At 41.7% G+C, this 24,213-nt stretch overlaps 1 protein-coding gene across 5 annotated transcripts in view; it reads left to right on the top strand.

Annotated features, from left to right (window-relative positions):
* BCL11B (BCL11 transcription factor B) overlaps window positions 1-18,913 on the top strand; it is a 154,661-nt gene extending 135,748 nt beyond the window's left edge. For 4 of the 5 annotated variants that reach the window (XM_088673183.1, XM_088673162.1, XM_088673168.1 and 1 more), the window contains 2 exons: window positions 11,119-13,173; window positions 18,246-18,913. In XM_088673183.1, coding sequence (XP_088529309.1) covers window positions 11,119-13,130 — 2,012 coding nt within the window. In that variant the 3' untranslated portion in view covers window positions 13,131-13,173; window positions 18,246-18,913. The remainder of the gene's footprint in view (window positions 1-11,118; window positions 13,174-18,245) is intronic. The other variant, XM_035106409.3, reaches the window with a different exon arrangement.
* The last annotated feature ends 5,300 nt before the right edge of the window (window positions 18,914-24,213 follow it).

Below are 24,213 nucleotides of genomic sequence, written 5' to 3'. Positions count from 1 at the left end.
CAGCTGTCTCTCTCTTTTTTAATATTTGCCAATGACATTCCTGATGGGTTGGCATATTATTTTTGATCAACAAAGCGTGTTATTACAAATGTGTTGATGAGCCCTTAATTGCGTGTCGGTTGGTATTTGTTATTTGTGAATTCCTTAATTCTGGCATAACTCAACCTGTTAACTTTGAGAAGGACTGGGATGGAGGTTAGTGGGATGGCTTTATATTTATACTGGCGTAGTTGTGATCAGATTGTGATCGAATGCACATATATTTGATCATATTCAGTATGTCTTACCTCTCAGGTTGTCCCTGATATCTATGCCATCCATTCCTGTTACGTAATGGCTGAAGAAGGCTCAACCTGGACTAAGAATGAAAACTGGAGATAGGTGTGTCTTAATCTTATGGAAACACTATGTTTCCATCATGAGCAGTAAAAATTTATTTGATTACACTGTTTGTTAAAAGAAGGAAAGACGTACAAGTAGCAAGTATTTGGTCTTGACTCTTACCTGTTGTTGGTTGAATCTATGGCCCACTGAAGTCCATGAAAAGAAACACTTGCATTGTCTTAGGAAACCAAAAATTCATGCCCCTTATTAGCTCATTCTTCTCTTGTGATCCAAGGCAGAGAATTCTGGTCTAAATTGTTTAATATAAGAGCATACCAACTCTTGTAAGCTATGGGGCTTGAAATAATTTACCAGTTGTTGTGTGTTTTCCATCTCATTGGGATGAAAGGGCTCGTTTTGCATCTAACAGCAAACAATAGTTCATAGTTTATCTCTCTTTTTTTGTAACATCTTTATTGAAAGTTCAGAAAGTACATAACTATATGTGCATCAAACATGCTTGTGGAGATTTCTGCTTATACGCTGCTCCCCTCTAGCCAGTGGGAGCAATGAACCACAATCCTTGCCTTAGAATTACCTCTGAATTGGGGATCATAGATTGTTTCAGACAAGCCCCAAGTGGGGATCTAAGGGTGCATTTGGCTTGGCAGGTCAGAGTTGCAGGCCTATTCCGAAATGCACTAGCACCCTTGTCTGTGCCATCTCACCTTGCAGCAGTCAAATTATGCTTTATTTAGTGGTTTTGAAGTCCTTCTGCCAGTGCTAATGTACCACCGTGTTTCGTTGACTTCCTCTTGGTGACATTGTTGGCTTGTAATGTCTCTGGAGTGGGCACTAGGGCACCACCAGGTGAGTGTTGTCTAGCGTCACTTGCGCGAAGAGGCAGAAAACGTCACCCCCCCCCCTAAATGTGGGCTCCTCCCCTTCCTGTAGGAGGCAGTCCCGTTTTTGCTTTGCTTGAAGTTGGATGTCTTTCTCAAGGGCTCCTCTAAGCCAGCAATACCATTGGGGGAAAACAGCTGCGACTGTGCATCTTTACTCTTGGAACACATGACTGATAGTTCGTCTTTGCTTCCTGTTATTTACTACTGTTTTATTTTACCTAACCTGTTGCAAGGACAGTTCTGTACATACCAGCCCTCTTCCCAAACTCTCACTGGACCGCAAACTGTGATCAAGAGCAGATAAGTTGTGCTGCACACACACACACAAATGTTTGCAGTGCAGATAGCTCTAGATGACTCAAGCAAGTAAACTGAGAGAAAGATCTTTCTTCTGCCACAGAATCAGGCGATTAGTGAATTATGTTAATTCTCTGTCTTATTTTAATTGTTCGGTATAGAATGCCACAGTGGTGCTTCCTAAGGAGAGAGCAGGCCTTACTCATGATTAAGTGAGCTTTTTCTCTGGAGCTGCTGTAACGTGACCACATTTGCAACCACCAAGTAAATTCCATGTTAGATTTCAAGGAAGAGAAGAAAACACTGGGCTGCAACCTTGTAATCCTAATGGTAGCTAACCAGCGAGTCATTTAACATATCCAGTTAGCTATCACACAGTAGCCGAAGTCATCCAAAAATATTGTGTGTGTGTGTGTGTGTGTGTGTGTGTGTTTCTTACCTGGTTTGTAGCTCACGCTTTCTGCTTCTGAAACTTCTGGCACTTGAAAAAGAGGGAATGGTTCATTCATTTTGCTGTTTGGTATAGCACAGAAGTGTTTTTGGCACATCAGAGGTTCAGTTTCCATATCCCTTGTGGGGATATAGCCTTAAACTAGGTTGCCAGTCAAATGCCGAGTTCCCCGCTAGTTTTTGTTCTTTGAGAAACATGAAATCTTTTTTTTCCCTCCATGGTTTCAATTCCTTTTTCTTTTTAATATCATCAACTGGTCTTATGAAAAGGCTTGTTAAAACCAGTGCTTTCAATTAAAGCATTTTAATTCAATAATAATTCAATTAAAGGTGTGTGTGTTTTTATTGAGCATCCACACTGCTATTATTGGTGGTATTAGAATACAAAAACGTAAGTGGGAGCAATTATTTAAATGCTCGTTATGTGGAGAAAAAGCAGTAGAGGTAGCTATAGAGGAGGCAGATACATGTCTGCTCCTGAGTGTTAATACTAAACATGCCCTCTCTTTTAAATCTTGCAAGTTGCTATTTTCATGGATTTCTAAAGCTGCACTGAAGCACCATTAAACATACCTTATGTTTTTATTGCCTCTGTTGCAGCTTTTAAAAGTGAGCATGCAGTGTTTTGTGAAGGAGAGCTAAAGGAAGTTTTTTGGGGGGGGGGGAATGTTCCCTCTAAGGGTGGCTTAGGGAGAAAATGGACAGAAACAGGAAGGTACGCTCCCTAATGGAACTATGCCTGTTACTAGCTGCCATTAGATTTTTCGTATTGCTAATTTACATAAATTAGAATTAATTGTGCATGCAGTAATTAGAGGTGTGTGCTTTTTAAAAAAAATAAAACTTAAGGACAATGAAACCTACTAACTCATTTGTTATTTTATCTTTCCCTGTATTGTAACAGATAAAAATGGTTTAGGTAAAGTACAATAATGTAGTTCAGTATTTATTCGAGCCATTTGTGTGCTGCCCTGTAACATAAAGTTACAAGGTGGCTTGCAATAAGTAAGTAAAGCATTAAACAAAATAAAAGGAAAGCAAAAAACTGAGCAAATACAAGAAAAGCAAAATGTACCACAGCCCATAATTATAACACAAGAGTTAAAGCTATTGATATATAAAATACATTGGGTGTTAATTCAACCTTTGGCCTCCAATGAAAGGCAAACATTATGTTATTAAGCAACTGGCTTTGCAGGTGCAAGCCTATGCATGGTTTTACTCATGAGTAAGTTAGGGCCATTAAGTTTAGTAGGTGTATACTTACGGACTCATTGTTAAAACTGTGTTTATGGAAGACAATCTTACTTGCCTAAGAGTGATTGCCAAAGAAGAAGGATATTTATATATACAGTCATACCTTGGGTTGCGATCGCTGCGGGTTGTGCGTTTTCAGATTACGGACGGGCCGAACCCGGAAGTACCGGAATGGGTTACTTCCGGGTTTCAGCGCTCGCGCATGTGCAAAAACACTAAATCAAGCTTTGCACATGCACAGAAGTGCCAGATTGCGTCACGCGCATGCGCAGACGCAGCGCTGTGGGTTACAAATGCTGCTGTTTGCGAACAAGCCTCCCACATGGATCATGTTCGCAACCCGAGGTTCCATGTATGTCTGTCTGTCTGTCTGTCTCTCTCTCTGTGTGTGTGTATGCTCCTTATTGCAGCATAAAAGCAAAAGCAAATCTCCCTTAAAGCATGATTTCCGGATTATTTTGATTCATCTGGGTATAATACGTCTCACTCTGCTTCTAAGAAACATCTTTCCCACTAAGCACTATAATTTGCAGAGAAGTGCAACTTTAAGTGAATCCCTGTTTAGCTTTCAAGTGGAGGTCTCCCAGGCTCCTGTTTAAGTGCTGATCTCTCTAAGCATGACAACAGGAAGTTTAAGCGCAAAACAATCCCATACTGACATTGTTTCTTTGTGAGTGTGGCTTGCTCCCCCATGTTAGTGCATGGTCAATCCTCCGTTTCAGGCAGTGCGTATGCCCATTGGAAAGATATCCACACCCTAATCCCTTCCTCCAGGAGTAATGTTTTTGATTTTATTTATATTTATTAATTAAACTTGTATATCCCCCTTCATTCGCAGATCTCAGGGCGGTGCACAACATAAATTTGCAATATAAAAAACAACAAAAATACATAGTAAAAAATAAGAACAACAGCAAACCAATAATTCCCCCCCAACCCCCATATTTAAAAGGGCAATGGATGTCAGTCAGCCAAAGGCCTGGCTGAAGAGGAACATTTTCTCCTGGCACCTAAAGGTGTATAATGAAGGGACCAGGCAAGCCTCCCTAGGGGGAGCATTCCACAAATGGGGTGCCACTCTTCTTCATGTGCACCCCATATTTCTGGACTGGTGTTAACGAAAAAATAGCCAGACCCAGCTCATACGCCAAACAAGTGGCCATTGTTGGTGTGCTACAAATCTTCCTTAATGTCCTTTGAAACAAATGCAACATTAACTATTGTCTGTATAAAAAGGGACTTGACTGGGGAGAGGTTAAGTATGTCTGTGTGCCTGCTTGCAGAGGAGGAGGTAAGGGAGCTGGTAAACCTAGGTCAGAGTAAACCCAGCAGTAACTGCTCAGTGAAAGAAAGAAAAAAGACTCAGCAGAAACTCTGGAGGATGGAATTTGTCCTAACTACAACTGGTGAGTGCCCAGTGCAAAAACTACTTCAAGCCCAGACAATGCCACAGTGAGAAACCATGCCTTGTGTGGGAGTACTAACTTCAGCTATGCTTTTGTTTTGCTTTGTGCCCTTTTTTTTAAATGAAAAAAAGCACATTTACGTTTTGAACATAATGTCACCCATCACAGAGCAAGGGAGAGAACGATTATTTGTTTTCAGAATAAGTCTACCCTCAGAATAGGCAGGTGGGTTCAGCAAATGCACAGTCTATAATTACTCGCATAGGTTTAAGCTATGGGATGCTCAAAGAAAGGCTCTTGTTATTTAATTGGATTCGTTTGTTAGAAGTCATTTGCTAGATGCTTGTTATGCACCAAAATAGAACTGGGTGGCAAAAGCCTTGGGGTAGGGGGTGGCGTGGTCTGCTGGTAGACCTAAAGGTGGGGGGAATTGGTGGTCCCCGAGGGGATCCAACCCACTTGGGAACCCAGAGGCAAGAGGGGTGTATGGTGTGGTTGATGGCTGCATACTTGCAGCTTCCCAACCAACCACTTGGGGGAATGGTAGCAAGGCTCTGGTTCCTGCTCAAAGGTGGTTGGGAGAGGGCTCTTGAGCTCATGTCCTGCTTAATAAGCACCTGCTTGGCCACTCCAAGAAGGCTTTGCATATGGTTCTTAAGTGTGTCTCCAAGTGGCTGACTAGGAGTTAAAATCTGTTAGCTAATCTACCCCCATGCTGCCCCTTCTTGGAGACATACTTGGTGGTCCAGCCACATTCTCCACCCACTATGATGATGATGATAGTTTATTATTTATACCCTGCCCATCTGGCTGGGTTTCCCAGCCACTCTGGGCGGCTTCCAACAGAAAAGTAAAATAAAATGATCGATTAAACATTAAAAGCCTCCCTAAACAGGGCTGCCTTCAGATGTCTTCTAAAAATTTGGTAGCTGTTTTCCTCTTTGACATCTGATGGGAGGGAGTTCCACAGGCCGGGCGCCACCACCAAGAAGGCCCTCTGCCTGGTTCCCTGTAGCTTTGCTTCTCGCAGTGAGGGAACCACCAGAAGGCCCTCGGCACTGGACCTCAGTGTCCGGGCAGAACGATGGGGGATGATGTCTAGAGGCTTTGTGAATTCAGAATCTCGAGAGAAATAACCACTGTAGAGTCCTTGGTGAACCTTACATCGCAACTCGTGCATTATTTAGTCCTTTTAAATTAATCACTGTTTCAGACACAGTGTGTAGTGTAGCGAGTTCTGTGAATGAGGAAGGGGGTAGAGAAGAGCCATTCAAGAATAGTGAATCAAGGAGAATGACACAAGTTTATTGTATAACTGCAAAAAAACAAAAAAAAAATTGTTGGAAAGGAAGCCATCGTGACTCAAGAGTCCCACTTTCTCATCTTTGTACTGTAGCAAGTTAAAAGGAAAACTCTCCCATCTCTCCCGTGGTGAAAATGCTTGAAGTTGGCTGTTCCATCTGGAGCTCCACCTTCCACTTCAGACTAACACAGGGACCACCCCATGTACTAAAAGTTCATTCTGCATTAGAACTTCTATATTAGAAGTACTTTAGTTCCATGTGCTAAAGAAATTCTACAAGTGTGGATCTTTATGAAACCAAAATGGCACCTTCCACACATAAGACGGAGGTATGAACAGGATTCGGGGAACCCCAAGACTTGCAAAAAAACATCCCTAAGGAGGAAAAAATGCTGAGAGGGATGGGGAAGAGAAACCTCAAACTGCCCAGTGAGGATTTTATCTTTCCCCCCAGTAATGTGTAATGCGCAAAGCCACATTGAGGACACTCACAACAAAGTAGGATGTCGCCCCTCCCCCCGCAAGAGTAGGCACTCTGCTTTATTAACTATGAGGATCACTTTATAGCACTATTTGACCGTTCCTGGGCATTTTTAAAATACTTAGCAAGTTTTAGCATATAAAAATGTTCGGAGTGGATCTTCAAAGACTTTTTGACATTGTTCTGTTCTTAAAAGTGAGCACCCACACCGCTCAGGGCAACTTCGAGGCAAGATAACCATGAAGTGATAATATGGAAATGAACATTTTATTTTTTTATTTTCTGCAAGTATGAAAAAAATAATAAAGGAGAGTCTAGGGAGAGCCTTTGAGGGCTGTGAAACTGAAGCAGGGGAGGAAGGAGAAGAAGAAAAATAAGTGAATCTGTCAGAGCTGAGTAGCCTGCAGTCAATTTTGCCATTGTGAACAGGGGGCTGCCGAACAGAAGAGTTTAGGGGCATGAAAGCGAAATGAAAGAAAAACAAAGGGAAGAGCTGCTACTGTTATGACCGATAACTTGTCATATCAGTATCTTATGCCAGTAATACACACTAATAAGCTGGTTTTGAACGGGAGCAAGAAAGCAGAAGTAAAATAGATTCATTCTTTCACTTGCATTTCATAGAGGTGAATTTTTTAAGATCCTAATAATAATAATAATAATAATAATAATAATTAAAAACACCACTACCACAAAAAAACCAAAGCTTCTCAGCTGTATGAAACAATGCCGATGGCTTGCCAACTGCCACTTTAGGGCTATGTTTTTAATTTTATTTTTAAACCATCCATTAGACTGACCTTGGTCAGTCCACAACATACTGTTTTATCTATCTGCTTTTCCTGAGGTAAATCTCTTTCCTGAGGTAAACCTCTTTCCTGGCAAATGCAGGAGGGGTGTGTGAGGAAGGGGGAACTCTGTTATTAGGCAAACCAGTTTCTGGGAACACAGAGAAAACAGATAAATAGAGAATTCACTTTGCGACTTTAAAGAAGGAAGACCCAGTCAGCTGTGGGAAATCAGTCAATTAATTAGTGTTTATAAAATGGAGGTAAAGGGTGCCAAACAGTATTTAATGCAAAGCTATATGACCTTGTAAGATTCTGCTCTTTGGTTGCTATTAGATCACACTTTCTTTCTTTTCTTTTTTTAAAAAAGGGCTTTATTAAAGTCCTTTCAAGGGTGAGTTGAGGTAAAACATATTGTTAAAAAAAAGCTTTTGACAGAATATGCTATATATTTTAGCCTGCCTCAGTGATTTCTGTCACATTCTATACTACATATAGTGTTGTTTAAGAAACATTAAAGGTCTAGACTTTTTTTGTCACATTCATTCTTGAGAAAGAAAGAAAAAAATTAACTATTGGAAGTACTAATGGGAGCGCTGACTGTTGAATAATCTTCAGAGCTGACATAAAACAACTTCTTCTGCCTGCCAAATGCCTCAGTTGCTAAGTTGATAGTAAAGGACATTTCTGTGTAGGATCATGGTCTATAAAATTGTTAGGGATTTCTGCTAGAATGCTTTCTGGTTGTATGTCTTTTTCTTATGGGGCAACATTTAGTGTTTGGAAGCAGCAGCAACTAAAGACATACAGCAAATTGCCCTACAGCAAGATTTTGGGTTAGGGTTGGGTGAGAATGTCATATTTCCCCCATGAATCTTAAATCCCATCACTTAGAGTGGAGAAGCAAGTTTTTCCTAAAGTGTGACTAATGGCTCATTGACACTGGACTTGCTCTAAAGTCTTTATTGCTCCAGCTTAGAAATTACTTTATCTGCTTTTAGGGACTAGTGCGCCCCAAGACGTGTGCATCCTATGGGGTTTGCCTAGCTTCTCTGTTGATTGACTGATGAATGTCTCTCTCCCTCTTTCCCAATACTTAGGCTTTGTCCCGACTAATTGTTCATGTACAATGTGCAGATACCATTAATGTTGGTGATTTCAATGGGACTCGGGAAAATCGTCCACACGTGCCAATATCTACATAATACTTGTTTCCTTCTAGCTCTTTGCAGAGAATACATAGGGCATTCAAACAGCTCTAAGAGCACTGTCTCTGCCAATCGGGAGTACTATAATTAGGGAGTAGGAATCCAAATTTGTGATCTCTGTGTGGCTTGGGGCATGTCTGTAGGGCATTTTCTCCCTCAAATGGCATCAGATGTTGATTCAGGCACAGAAATGCCCTCCTTCCCATTCATTCATGCTATCTTATACCCAGGGCAAGCATCAGCGTGCTTGGCCATCTGCCCAGTGTCCATTGGGGTTGGTGATGGGCACATCCGTGGGGTTGTTGTTTTTTGTGTGTGCATGCTCTAACAGGACACAAGCCAAGAAAAAGGGAGAGGATTCCCTTGTCCCATCATGGCTTCTTCTTCTTCTTTTGCTATTGCCAAGGCCAAACATGAAGGAATGGATACATGGTGGTGGAGATTGTTTTAGCAGATTTCCGCAACAAGAAGAAACCACTGCTTCTGTCACTGCCAGTTCCAAAAGTGGGCTGCAAGTCATAAGCACTGTTGAAAAAGAGCCAGAAATAGGAGTGGCAGGTGACAGGTAACAGGCCCTTGTGGTGCCTTTGAAACGTCCTGCACAAAGTCTACTGCTCCTTTTTGTTTCCATGCTGCTAGCAATCAACAGAGCATGGTAGCAGGAACCTTGACTTGTGATAAGAGAACAGAGATTGTTTCAAAATAAAGGAAATTAGGACAGAACACCCCCACCCCACTCTCCATATCGGGCAATTCCTAGAGAATGGTACCATATTTAGAGGCATGCGTTTTGCAGAATCCTTTTTCTGTATCTCACTGAGCCAGTCTGGACCATCTCAAAGCAGTAGAGTTCAATTGTTCTGGGCTGTAATAAGAGTCAGCCTTCTGTTTTCTTAAAAATAACAATTTCGTCAATATCCTTGCTGTGAGAATCTATTCATTTTCCGGCAGAGCACCCAGAAATCAGCTGCCATCGTTTTCCTGTGTAAAACAGATAGCTGCTGTGAAAAAGCTGAATGTGACATTTTTTAAAATCTGGAATGTATCTATATCTAGGAATTTGCCAGGTTTTATGGAAGTGGTCCTATTTAAGGTGATGATAAAACGTTTTGCTTTGTGTATCCAAAGATGGATTTTTTTTAAATAACGAAATAATTGAGTGCTGAGCTGTAACTTGCCCACACCTGCCTTTAAAAAAAAATACAATTCTGAAGTAGGAATGTGTTTTTAAACGTTCATTCACTAGCTGAGAAGACAAAGCAACGGTAGATTAGGAAGACAAACAAGAGAGTCAAAAGTTCAAACTCTTTTTTTGCATTAAATGACACGGTTTGAGTAGGCCTACTTCTGTATATAACCCAGTTCAAATATGGCTCCGGTGTCTGTTAACAACTATATCCAACTGTTATTATGGGTTTTCATAATTAGACAATTATTTATCTTCTGACGCGTTCAGGGCTTTCGATAAACACAGTAGCAGGATGGTTTCTTCACAGGGTGCATTTTTTAAAAAGCTTAGATGGGATTCTAACACCGCTGTTGGTCGGTGAAAATAAGGCTGGATTAGAATATGGGAGATTGGCATTTGGAAACTACTTAGGGGTGTTCCTGGTAAAATCCCAGGCACATAAGGAACTGCCTTATATCAGCTTGGCTCATTAGCCCCACCTAAATCACTAAATCGATTGGCAGTGGTTTACCAATGTTTTAGCAGGAGCCCCTCCCCAACATACCTGGAGATGCCAAGGGTTGAATTTAGGGGCTTTGGCATGCAGAACATTTTCTCAACCACTGAGGTGCAGCCCCTTCCATTTTTTTAAAAAGTGGGGATCATATTAAGGTGGCCTATGAGCTTTAATAAGTACAAGGCTTTATTTCAGGCAGAACTCACTGGAACTCAGTTCTGGCATCTCTCAGGTCGGCACCGTTGCCATTCTAAGAGAACAAGGGTGGTATTCATGGTGAGTTCTGGCGCCACTTTTTCTAGAAAAATAGCACTGCATAAGCATATTAGCTTAAATGGAAGGGCACATATATTTAACCGATGAGCTTATGTTTGAGGGTAAACTTGATTGTTTTGAAGCTATTTTGGTTCTGGTGCGTTAACAGGGAATGAACTAGAAAATGCTAACACTTCTAACTAGGAATGGGTAGCTTTCATTTATTAAGCTGTTAATTGTTTCTCATTCTTCAATACCACAAAAGGCACCTCCACTTAATTTCTGCATTCCCCCCCCCCCCTTGAAATTTCACCTCTCCTCTAAGGAGCTTTAGGATTTGTGATTTTTCCTCCCACACTTTAATCCTCCCAACAAACCTGTGAGGTAGGTTATGCCCAAAGTCACCCAGACCGCTTCACGGTTGAGCAGAGATCTGAACGAATAATTTTTGAGCGAAGTAGGGACTTTTCTCCTGCAAGTGGAACAGACATGTCTGACCCCAGCAGCAAGCGATAACTTTTTTGTTTGCTATACCGTAAACAGATTATGGATACGACGTAAACATGCATTTCCCTTTTCGTATTAGAAAACAGAAATAGAAACAGAAATGACACATTATAAGTGGAAATATTTTTTACTTAGAAATCTGTATTACAATACTGATCTCTCTCTCTCTCTCTCTCTCTCTCTCTCTCTCTCTCTCTCTCTCTCTCTCTCTCTCTCTCTCTCTCTCTTTGTCTCTCTTTGTCCCTTCTATAGGTAAAGATGAGCCTTCAAGCTATATTTGCACAACATGCAAGCACCCTTTTAACAGCGCTTGGTTCTTGCTTCAGCATGCCCAGAACACACATGGATTCCGCATCTACCTGGAAACAAGCCCTTCAAACAGCTCCCTTACTCCACGCATCACCATCCCTCCTCCTCTGGGACCCGAGACTGTTGCACAGTCCCCGCTGATGAATTTCCTTGGTGACAACAACCCTTTTAGTCTCTTGCGAATGACAGGTCCCATCCTGCGCGATCACCCTGGCTTTGGCGAAGGCCGGCTCCCCAACACACCTCCCCTCTTCAGCCCGCCGCCTCGCCATCACCTGGATCCGCATCGCCTTAGTGCCGAAGAAATGGGGTTAGTTGCCCAGCATCCCAGTGCCTTTGACAGAGTCATGCGTTTAAACCCCATGGCAATTGAGTCGCCAGCGATGGATTTCTCCAGAAGGCTTCGAGAACTGGCAGGGAACAACTCCACCCCTCCACCAGTTTCTCCCAACCGCAACAACCCTATGCATCGCTTGTTGAATCCTTTCCAGCCAAGCCCTAAATCTCCTTTTTTGAGCACCCCGCCATTGCCGCCGATGCCCCCAAGCAGCACTACGCCTCCCCAGCCTCAGGCTAAGAGCAAGTCCTGTGAATTTTGCGGGAAAACGTTCAAGTTTCAGAGCAATCTCATCGTCCACCGGCGCAGCCACACAGGAGAGAAGCCCTACAAATGCCAGCTCTGCGACCATGCCTGTTCTCAAGCTAGCAAGCTAAAACGCCATATGAAAACGCATATGCACAAAGCTGGGTCCATGACAGGGAGGTCGGATGACGGACTGTCTGCCACAAGCTCCCCTGAGCCCGGCACAAGTGAGCTCACTGGGGAGGGACTAAAGTCTAGTGAGGCAGACTTCAGGAATGAGAGCGATCCTTCTCTAGGCCACGACAATGAAGAAGAGGAAGAAGAGGAGGAGGAAGAAGAAGAGCTGGAAAACGAAAGTAGGCCCGAGTCCAGCTTCAGCATGGACTCGGAGCTGAGCCGTAACCGAGAGAACGGTTCCAAATCACTGCCAGATGAAAAATCCCTCGTCCTAGGGAAAGTGATAGAGAATGTTAGCCTCGGTACCATCCAGCAATATAGCGACATGTTGGCTGAGAAGCAGAAAAGGAGCGGCTTCATGAAGAGGTCCTCTGACCAGCGAGACCTCTGCCCCCGAGACCTTTGCCAGAGAGACACCGGCGACGAAGACTCGGTAGCTGGAGAACTTGACCGTACTGAGGAGGGGACAGTCAACGGGAGGAACTTTGGTCCTGGAGAACCTTTCCCCGGCCTGTTCCCTCGCAAGCCCACCCCCATCACAAGCCCCAGTTTAAACAACTCCTCGAAAAGGATAAAGATAGAGAAAGATTTGGACTTGCCACCAGCAACAATAATACCTTCTGAAAATGTTTACTCGCAGTGGCTGGTGGGGTACGCAGCATCGAGGCACTTCATGAAAGATCCATTTCTTGGGTTCACAGACTCCCGACAATCCCCCTTCGCCACCTCTTCTGAGCATTCCTCCGAGAACGGAAGCCTGCGTTTCTCCACCCCTCCAGGGGATATGCTGGACGGCGGTCTCTCAGGGCGCAGCGGGACGGCGAGCGGAGGCAGCACGCCCCACATCAGCGGACCTGGCCCCGGCCGACCCAGTTCCAAGGAAGGACGGCGGAGCGACACGTGCGAGTACTGTGGCAAGGTCTTTAAGAACTGCAGTAACTTAACGGTGCATCGGCGGAGCCACACGGGAGAGCGGCCTTACAAATGTGAGCTCTGCAACTATGCATGCGCCCAGAGCAGTAAGCTGACGCGTCATATGAAAACACATGGCCAGATAGGGAAGGAGGTCTACCGCTGCGACATTTGTCAGATGCCCTTCAGTGTTTACAGCACCCTGGAGAAACACATGAAAAAGTGGCATGGCGAACACTTGCTGACAAATGATGTCAAAATTGAGCAGGCAGAAAGAAGCTAAGGCCCCCGCTGGGTTAAAAACAAAATAAAAATCAGGGGTCTAGGTAACATTTAAATTGTACAGTTTTAACTATTGCCAACTGAGAAAAGCTGACCTAACTTGCCTCCATATACATAATTTAGCATAACTATGGCAGGTGCCAGAATTTGGCACTTAAATATAACCTGTGTCTACAAAGTTCTATTAAACCTGAGGATTGGTTAAGGCAGTAAAAATTGTGAAGCCTTTTAACTGTGCAATAATTTCTGTATTTATTGGGTTATTTTGTATTTTTTAAATTTTTTTTGGCATGTGCAGGTATTTTTTTTAATACTTTCCCCTCCTGTTTTAGATTTCCTTTAAAATTTTGTTGAGTATCCCATTCTAATTTTCCCCACTAGTAACCTGAGATTATTTGCATTACAGGGGGAGATACATATCAATTTAAATTATAATTTTATAGGGCCGCTGCTTTGTTGAATCTTATGCTAAGCATGTGTAATTTCTTGTGAAGAAGCCAGCATTTTAAATAATTTCTCTCTCTCTCTCTCTTATTATTATTATTTCTAGCCCACCCCCTTTTCTTTGAGAAAGAAAGAAAAAGGAAATCATTTGAAAATTAGGAAATATAAAATAGTACCGCGGATAACAATCTTAAAAATTGTAGCACTTTCTTTTGGATTTGGATCTAATATGTAGCACTAGTGATGCCACTAAAAATAGAGGCCTTTACATTTTTTTGTAAAAAAAAATTAAAATCCCAGACTTCCACAGTAGAAGTTATGAAAGCTAAAAAGAAACACGCAAATTTGTGCCCCCCCCCCCCACAAAGGCAGCTATATTTATAAGAGCAATAGCAAGAGTTGTGCATTATTAGTATGGAATTTGTTCTGTTTACTAATGACTTACTTTCACCTTTCTGCCATCTTCTTTAACTTCATTACATAAAGGGAATGCAGGAGCCTTGACAGCTAGCAGCATGTGCAAATTTTAGAAAGCATGGAGAGAAAAAGGAACCTTGTTTGCCATCCCCCCCGCCCTCCCTGCCCCATGTCATTTGCTATTCTGGCCTTAAACGTTACGCACACAATAATTGAAGTTATCACTTGATGACCTGAAAAACATGATAGTGGCTGCAGCGGACCATTCTGTAGCAAATACACCAGTGCCCCTTTTGGGGGAACCGAGTTTGCAACCCTAAACCCCTGTTAGCTGGGAGTAAGCCCCACTGAATTCAGCAGGACCTACTTCCGTGTAGACACAGGATTGCACTCACTGCAAGTGTGGTTTTGTACCGAACCTCAGTTTGTGTAGTAAGTGCACATGTGTGGGCATGTGTGTGCGAACACAGGGACATGTGCGCACACACGCTATGGCTAAAGTAATTGTTTTGATTAGGACTGGTGAATCAATTTACCCGATACTGTGCATATATTAAAGGGGGAGGGGTTAATCTAACCAATTCATTGATTGAAGGTTGACATATTGCCATACGATCAGTTTTCTCAGGGTGTATTATCTATCACATCAGGCAATTATCCGTCACATTAGGCAATTATACAACAATGGGAGATGTTAATCCTTGTTGACACACATTAAACAGGGCACATAAACTTGCATAAGAACTTTCGCTGTGTGAACTTGAAAGAGCCCCGTTTCCTCCCAACAGCCTTTTGTAAGGAAGAGTAACAACATCTTAACCCTTGCGTCCTTCCTTGTCTCACTCTGTTGGATGTTGACTGCTTAGCTAGTGATCAAAATAACAAAACTTTTATCAAGCTGACCCCTATGGAGAGTTCCGGCCATATTTTGTCTGTTGTAGCAAAACAACTGAGATTCTTGTGCCACCATAAATGTAAGATAATATGTTTGGCTTCAAAGTTTTTACATCAACAGGATGTATAGAAACCCAGTTTAAAATAATGATGTCGGGTCCAAATTGCCACCACAAGGTGGGACCAGCCACACATAAGCTCATCCCAAGCAACCCATAAAATCCACACCCCAGTGCCCCATTAAGCAGTAAGTAAATGGAAGTTATTATTGAAGAGCAGATATCTCCAGGTGACTCAGCTAAGTGAGCCAAGCTTACCTAGGCTTGTTGGTCATTGGGACCTGATGGGAACTCCTTCCCTACTCCAGATACCAGGTATTTTAGCCCCCTGGGCTACAATGTTAATGAAAACAGTTCCCAGCACCATGGCAACACCCAACTCCCAATATTTCTTTGAGCAACTTCTGGGTTTACATTGCATTTACATTACTCATGTTCCATGTTATTATTTTATTTTATTATTTATTGAATTGATATACCGCCCTACACCCGCAGGTCTCAGGGTGGTTCACAGAATAAAACCAAAATATAAAACCACAAAGTACATAATCAAAATAAAAATGACAGCAACCCAATAACCCCACCTCCACCCCCATGATTGTAATATGGAGGTAGAAGTAGGGGGGCTGGACTGTATCCCTTCTCCGCCATCTATAAACTGGGGAAATGCCTTTAGAAGCGAGTATATTCTACAAACCCAGTTTGACCTGATCATCTTGAGTTCTAAAACATGGGACAGTCGTGGCATGTGATGCAGGATCCCCCTGCATCACAGACATACCCCCCCCCCAGCACATGGACATAGAGAGGCAGAGACCTAATGTGGATGTGAGATGGCCCCATTCTGTTCCCTCCCCACGGTCACAGCCATGTGGATGATAGCTCCTGAATAGGGCTAATCCTTTACATGCGTTTGTCTTTAAAAATGGCAGCTGATTTAAAAATGAGAGTACCTGTTCCCTAATTTAGATGTGTCTGATATTCAAGAAATATTCAATGTTCAAGTACTGTAACGATCCCATGGTTGCTGTACTGTTTCTAAACACCACTGGTGTTTGCCTTGGGTCTGAAAATGGCAATTCTTGTGCACCAGACCTCCCGCAATCCATGGGCTCCTGGGTCAAGGTCGCTTGGTGAATCACCGCTTGTACACCCTGTTTCACATTCAGTATACCACGCAGAGACATACACAAGGTTGTTCACCACAATTATGGAAATGCTTCTAAGGAATATCTGCACTTAAGACTGGGGTCTGAATAACACACACACACACACACACACACTCCTGCATATTTGCGCACCCCATGACACCAATTTGTGCAATATTGTACAAATACGATTTGCTTACTTCACAGTGGTTTCCTTACAGAGTGGTTTCCTTCCTGGCTTTTGCCTAAGACTTCTATATAAGCTGTGCTCTCTAGCAAAAAGCAACAGTTATAGTTACAGCTGTTATTCAAGAGCCGAGTGCTAGCCTAGACTGCAAGGCATTTTGCCAGGGAAATGAAAATATTGTCTCGTATAATGCACAATTATGTTATTGTAAAGTAAATAGGCCAAATGCTCCCTTTTAGAATAGTGCCGTTAAAGTAATGTGTAAGTATTAACGAGGCGTCTCTATAGTCAAGGTTTTGAGGGATGCAACCTTTAAAAGGGTACTGAAATAAAAAGGTGCGTAAATTAAAAACTCCCTACATTTGGAAGTGCTGAATTTAAGTTCCATAAAGCAGGTTCGTTTTGTTTCTGGTTTTGTTTTGTTTTTCAAAAAAACCTTCTTTATTCATTGAATTATAGAAACTAAATTAAAAGCCGTGACATCCAATTTTTCTTTGGATAGATTTTTGGGTAATTTAGCATTGGGGAAGGATCCATAATTGTAAACCAGTTTGCCCACATTCTTAAACTCCAGTCACATATTGTACTTCATTTAGGGTTACTGGATGTCCTTTGTTTATGCTAAATCTCATATTCCAGTATGTAATATCTCACATAGAACAGAAAATAAGGACCCTCACTGGGAATGCTAAAAGTCCTTTGGAAGTTACTGAAGGTGCCAGATCAGTCCTATTTGAAGCTCTTGGCCTTTTCATTCTGAACTTTCTTAAGGCAAATGATTAGATTAATCCCTTGATGGGGATGATGAGGTCAGGGGGAAAGCACCTATAGACCTACAGGTTGGTGCATTTGTTTGGTTAAAAGAGTAGGAACCCATTTAGGCAAAAATATTAAATAACCTGCTCTGCTCTTCTTTTCTGTTTTTTAAACATCATTTTAAAGTGTGGCTATCCCAGGAAGATAGACAGCTACCAAAAGATACCCAGCCTCCTTTCTGCCTCTTATCTCCTCACAAGTCAGATTTTGTATGTTGCCTTGACCGCAGAATCTAAGTTGCATTTTTTCTTTACTTGGTGTTGTGTTGTTTGACAGGGCTGTGGAATAATGGGACACTTTGTGGGCTTTTGGCTTCCATATGCATCTCTCTCATGTGAGCATTCCACCACATGTGTCCATATGCCTCATAAACTTCCTTTTTCTTTTAATATCCCAGATCAGAATAGGTGCCCTCAGTCAAATTGCCCATCTTTCTTTTGTGTATTGGGTAGACCCATCTATCTATCTATCTATCTATCTATCTATCTATCTATCTATCTATCTATCTATCTATCTATCTATCATCTATCTATCTATCTATCATCTCCTAATTGACCTAGGGAGGTTTTCTAGGGTATAATTTGGATCCCCCTGAATTAGTCTGTCAAGACAGTGGACAATGTAAAAGTTACACATTTTGATTCTGTTGACCCGCACTTTAAAACTTTTTGTTCGCATTCAAAACCAGCGGCTTCTGAACAAGAAATTACAACAGCTTTGTCTTTGCTTGGCCCAGAGGTGGGTGAAACTATTAAGGGGGACATCTGAGATTAAGTGTCAGTGTTGCTAAGCGTGGCATTCACAATACTGGCACTATAAAGAAAATAATAATAACTTATTGGACAGTTTTTCTACTGCCATTCAATTTGATGTGAGTGCCTTGAAAACTGATCTTCCTATTTGAGTCTCTTGAGACAAATGCAAACATTTTTGTGAAATGAAAAGACTTTTAAAAAAACGGTAGAACAAGAAAAGTACGTTCTTTTAGGGTTAAAACAAAACAAAAGAGCCACATTTACTTTAAAAAAAATCCTGGTTGAAGATAGTGGACATGAAAATGCCATAAGACCCAATCAAATGAAGATGTATATCCAGCACAACTTCGGACATCCATTTGCTGAATTGTTCTCAGCCTCTCTCTTTTTTTTCAGGACAACGCTGCTTAGGAAATGGAATGGAAATGATTTACTGCTGAATTAAAACTCAAATGACACAAATTGCAAGTTGTTATCATTGAATGAAAAAAAAATTCAGGAACAACGGCTAATTTTTTTAAAAGTTAAATTTAGTGCACTCTGTCTTAAAATACGTTTACAGTATTGAATACATACAAGGGTAAAAAAAAATTGTGTGTATGTGTGTTTGAGCAATCTCTCTTCTTCTTTTTTTCAAAGTTTGCTTAATAGGTTATTAAAAATGCCATAATGGCCATGTGTATATTGTTTTCTTTTGGTGACGGGGTTTTAGTATATATTATATATATTAAAATTTCTTGATTACTGTAAAAGTGGACCAGTATTTGTAATAATGGAGAATGCCTGGGCATTTTACAAAACCAGAAAGAAAAAAAAAACTTTTCTCTTTTTTCCTTGAAAATGTTGCAGTAAAATTTAAATGGTGGGTCTATAAATTTGTTCTTGTCACTGTAACTGTAAAGTCTGAGTTTTAGTAATTTTTTTTTCTGCCTTGGGTGTTGAATTTTTATTTCAAGAAAAAATGTATAGAAACTTGTATTTGGGGATTAAAAGGTGACTGCTACACCATGTAGAAAAAGTATGTAGGAAAAAAGTGCTTAATATTGTTATTGCTTTGCAGATTATCACATTTCTGACCTGTACCTATTTTTATCTCTCTCTCCCCCTCCCCTGCCCCTATATCCCCCTCTTCTGGAATGGATATTGATATTGGTTAATTCATATAATGTAGGCACTTGCTGTATTTTTACTGGAACTTGTAATTTTTTAACTGTACGCTTGTCCTTTTAAAGGGATTTAATGTACTTTTTTGTTAGTGAATTTGGAAATAAAAATAAAAACAAACAAACAGGCTGCCATAATATATTTTTTTAATTTGGCAGGATAAAATAGTGCAAAATAATAATAATAATTGTATGTCAAGACCTTATTGTACAGAAGAAGGAAAAAAAATAAAAATAAAAGGGTTGTTTAACGACCTGTTGAGTAAAAGAAACAAAACAATTATTATTTTTAATTATGTGGTTTTGGGGTTCCTTTTTTTCTTCGGAAGGGGCGGGGTGCCAGGTTTTGTTTTGTTTATGAGTTGTTCTGTTCGCAATTTTAGTTGTGTGTATGTATATGTATTTTTTTTTCTGTCAGAAATGGCCTACAAAAAAAGAAAAGAAAAGAAAAAAAGGAAGAAGCGCTGTTCATTCAGGGCAGTAATGACTTTGAAACTGCCTGGACCCCTTGTATCAAGGCCTTTCCAGGTAGAGTTGAACTAGGATGGATGGCTATTGCCGGTTATTGTTAAATGAAACTCAGTTTTTGTGAAGATGTTTGACGTAACATTCCACAGATGCCCCCCACTTTTTTTTTTAGAGTCGGGGAAGCGGCTTTTGCCTGGCACACGTAGACTTTCCGGCCCCAGTCCATGAAACTGCACGGTGTGTGTGCTTAAGGTACCCGGTGCTACTGGCTTTTGACATCACTGGCACCTACCGAGGGATGAAGGGGCCTGTATACAGTCAGGGTACCCGTCATCACTGGATAGGCACTGTTAACCCTCCCTGCACCAACTATCTGCCAGGGCAATGCGCATCTGGACCTTCGCCCAATTGATCCTGCAAGGGTGTAGGGCCTGATCCCAGGGCCCTTGTCGGATCAGGGCACCCATCCATTACCACCTCTTCACAGCCTTCATCTGAAGCGGTTTGAAAAGAGGTAGGGGGAAGGAAGGGAGACAAAACACTCTGTTGGTGCAACTGTGAATTGGGTCGGAGTGAAAATTTGGCACACCCCACTTCTATCCCACCTTCCCTCTCCACGCCCCAATCCCTGTCAGAACAGGACCATGTACAGGTTTTGCCAGTCTGCTCTTTTGTCTGCTTTCGTTGCTGTTGACTCCTAATTGTACATTCCACAAATTTCTTAAATATCTGAAGGACTGGGATGAAATTCTGTGCCTTTAGGTTGACAAACACTCCTCCCTAGGATTGCTTTGTTAAGTCCCGATATAATTAGGATTATGCCATGAGTTGAGCGTTATTTTTTAATCTTTATTTTGTTTCTGCTGTTTCAGGTTTTTTTAATAAATAAATAAATAAATAAATAAATAAATAAATGGGGTGGGGGTGGGGCAAGGCACCGTGCTAGGGACTATTTTAAGGTAAGGAAGAGCAAGTGCAAGGAGCCATTAGCAGTGTGTGAAGAAATGGCAGTGGGAGAAAAGGGAGAAACACACGTGATATGAAGTCACGGAGCCATCACAATGCCAAGGGCGCGTTGGGTTGTAGAACTGGCCTAGCCATTCCTCATTCCAGCTCTTCAGAATGAGGGATAAGGTTCCGCTAAGACCTTGTTGTGGAGCAACCTTATATATGAACACCAGAGAACCTGGAAAAACCATCTTCTTACAGAAATATTCCATAGTATCTTACAACACGCACACCCCTTCCCCTACCCTGGAGTACATCCTGGAGTATTCTTCGGGGATATTTTTGGTGAAAACCAGGCATAGGGTATTATATATATATATATATATATATATATATATATATATATATATATATATATATCCCTAGGTGCCTTGCTTTCTCCGAAACTAAATCCACAGCGAAGTGAATTCAGATTTCATTTTGCCACTGTGAGCACGACACTTTTCATCCTGGATGAACTCAGATTTAAACCACCAGCAGCTGTCCTATGATGTGTCTTGAATCGCTGAGAAACCAACATACAAGCACAAACATTGTGTTTCGTGAAACCACGGTGATCCCACCTCCTCCTCCTCCCTGCTTTTAAGAATCCCTGCTTCACAAGGCCATAAGCACAATATGGCCGACATATCATGGGTATCTCTGCTGTCATGGTGATTTTTTTACACTGCTAATATCAGCAACGTTAACAGTGTTAAGTCACAATTATCCCATGAAACACTTGCTCCACTTAAAGTCAATGTACACGGAGCATTTCTGGAGCAACAGCCCTTCTTTTTTTTAGAATGTGGACATTCAAAATAGAGTCTTGCACTTCAGCATTTCATCCTAGTCCTGATTAAATACAGTCCAAGGTTTTTTGTTTTTGTTTTTCACAGGCAAACTCATTTTATGGTGCTCTTTGTATTTTAGAACTGCAAAGCAAAGTAACGTTGGTTTCAGTTGTTTGCATTTGTACCGGCAAGGCAAACTATTTTTATTACCTTTTTCTATTACTTATTGTATGAGCTTTCATTGTTTACTTGGAGGTTTTGTCTTTTACTACAAGTTTGGAACTATTTATTATTGCTTGGTATTTGTGCTCCATTAAAAAGAAAGAAAGAAAGAAAGATAGGAGCACTTTTTTATTATGGGTAAAATGTTGAGATGGCAGGAGGTCATTTCAATATCACTTAGTGAAATATTTATTGTTCCTTTTATTCTCTGTACAAGACTCCTGACCTCTCCCCCATCCCACCCCACTTGTCACATTGTTGAGTTCAGCATGTGTCTACCATTTCATTTGTACGCTCGTTCAAAACAACGTTTGTTCCAGTTTCAAGTTATTAAAAAATAATAATAAATTGGACATTTGACTTGATCTCCAAATATTGTCTTTACTGCTTATTTGAAATTGGAGCTAAGGTGGATGGAAAGTTTAGTGGGTTTTTTTTTTTTAAAAAAAAGCACAGATTTGGGGGTGGAGAAACTTTGTCCTAAGGTGGCTAGACACATTATATTGTTCCAACAAAGATGCAGAAAGCCTTTGACATGACTCAAGGCTTTTCCATTGTTCAAGGAGCCAGTCTAGTTTTCGATGCAACACATTGAGGTGCTGGACTTTTTGTTCAGTCTCAGCTTCCTAGTACATCTTGTTATCTGGCCTTCAGTTACATCTGATACAGTTATTAGCATGTACTTCGGGTACAGGGGAGCCTTCTGGCACAGGGCAGCCTTTACCACTGGATAAGTGGAGGGGGACAAAGTCGATTCAGTCTGCTTTTAAAGGCAAACTTACCAAAATTAAGTCTGGAACAAAGGGCAACAGAGAAACTGAAATTGAAATATTCGGCCATACCTACCACTAAACAATTGAAGCAGTAGTAAAGTACTCACCACCGTGGAGGGAGTACAGTAAGTTTTTAGAGTAGTAAGCCCACAATTTATGTGCATTTAACCTGTGCGCATTCAGCTTTCTGGGCTTGGCATAATTATTATTTTTTAAAAATACAGTTTTTTTTCACAATACAATAAAAAAACAACCTAATCTAAACAAGAAATTAAAAAAGGAGATAGAAGCAGTGCTTCCCCCCCAAAAAAATGTTTAGGGGTATTCTCATTTTCCTACTCATATTGCCCCTCAATGTGGCCAAACTTAGATTCACAAAATGTTTAGGGGTATGCGTCCGTCCCCCCCCCCCCGAAAAAAGCACTGGTTAGAAGAATACAAATATATTAACTTGTATCCCATACAGAAAAAGGTGTACCCTTGCAGCTCTCACCTGGGAGATCTCCCCTTCCCTATCTCTCATACAGGGTCCTTCATCTGGCTTGGCAAAAATAAAAAAGGGGGCAGAGGTTCAGGAAAAAATACTTCGGCAATCCCTCCCCACATTGCACCCAATGTGTTATGATTATATGCAATCTGCAGAATGTAACTCCAGCATAAGTTGCAAGTTTGCCGTACTTGCACTGTCCAAAGAAGGTTGAAGCTGGGGGTGCTTAAGGGCCAGGGAGGATGGCTGAGAAGGTCCCTAGACCCCCAAAACTCAAAAGATCATCAAGGGAAGAAATAGGAAACACGGCATTTCATAATTTTGTGTAAAGAACTGGGAGCTGTTCATTCATACAAATAGCCCAGACACATTCTGCTATGATTAATGAGTAATTGCTTGCTAAAATGCAGGGATTTGGGAAAGGGATCGGCTTCCGACATTCAGCCCAGTCATTGCTCTTCCCATTTGGAAGCCTGCCGCAGCCGATATTCGGCTGCTTTATGCTTTCCGAGTTCTTGAGCGATGCAAGTGAATAAGAGTAAAGAGTCAAGCTTCATCTACACGCCCCTGCATGCTACCTCCCCCCGCCCCCCCGTGCATCAGCTTAAGATGTAACACAGGAACGCAGGAAGATGCTACATACTGATTCAGACCACTGGGCCATTTAGCTCAGTATTACACACTGCCTGAGAGAGCCTTTGACAGGCTCTCTCGCAGCCCTACCTGGAGACGCCAGGGATTGAGCCTGGGAGCTTTTACGTACAAAGCTCATGCTCTGCGCCTCTGAGCTCAAGGTCCTTCCCTGAGCAAAACATCAGCATATGGTGATAATACTTTATCAACAAGGAGAGATGTAAATGAGGCTGCACTCCACTTTCTCCATGCTTAAGCACCAATATCTCGAGACGTGCAACGAGAATGGAGTCAGTATTTGATTCGAAATTGATTCTAACAACCATCAGGTGTCTGCTGGCTTCTTGAAATCAGGGATCACATCCTGTTCTTGGTCAGCTGCTTGTATACAGCTGTCAGGAAACACTCGATCTTTGCAAAACACCAGAATGTGAGGTGGGAGATAACACATGCAAGGCTGTCGTATGCCTGGCAGGCTTGTAGATGTGTTAGCTGATGAAATTATTGGTGGGGAGATGGGGCTGCCTGACCCACAGATTTCAGCTAGTCCTTCCAAGTATTTACTTATGCAAGTTTTACAGTATCGCAACATCCTGTAAAACAAGGAAGGGCCATAACTCAATGGTAGATCATACCACTTGCATGTGGAAGTTCTCGGGTTAGAATCATAGAGTTGGAAGAGACCACAAGGGCCATCCAGTCCAACCCCCTGCCAAGCAGGAAACACCACCAAAGCATTCTTGACATATGCCTGTCAAGCCTCTGCTTAAAGACCTCCAAAGAAGGAGACTTTGAATCCCCAATGTCTCCAAGTAGGGCTGGGGAGAGCAGTCTCCC

Source organism: Zootoca vivipara, chromosome 1 (genome assembly GCF_965207765.1).
Source record: "Zootoca vivipara chromosome 1, rZooViv2.hap1.1, whole genome shotgun sequence".
Taxonomy (NCBI): Eukaryota; Metazoa; Chordata; class Lepidosauria; order Squamata; family Lacertidae; genus Zootoca; species Zootoca vivipara.
This window is presented reverse-complemented; position numbering and strand designations above follow the sequence as displayed.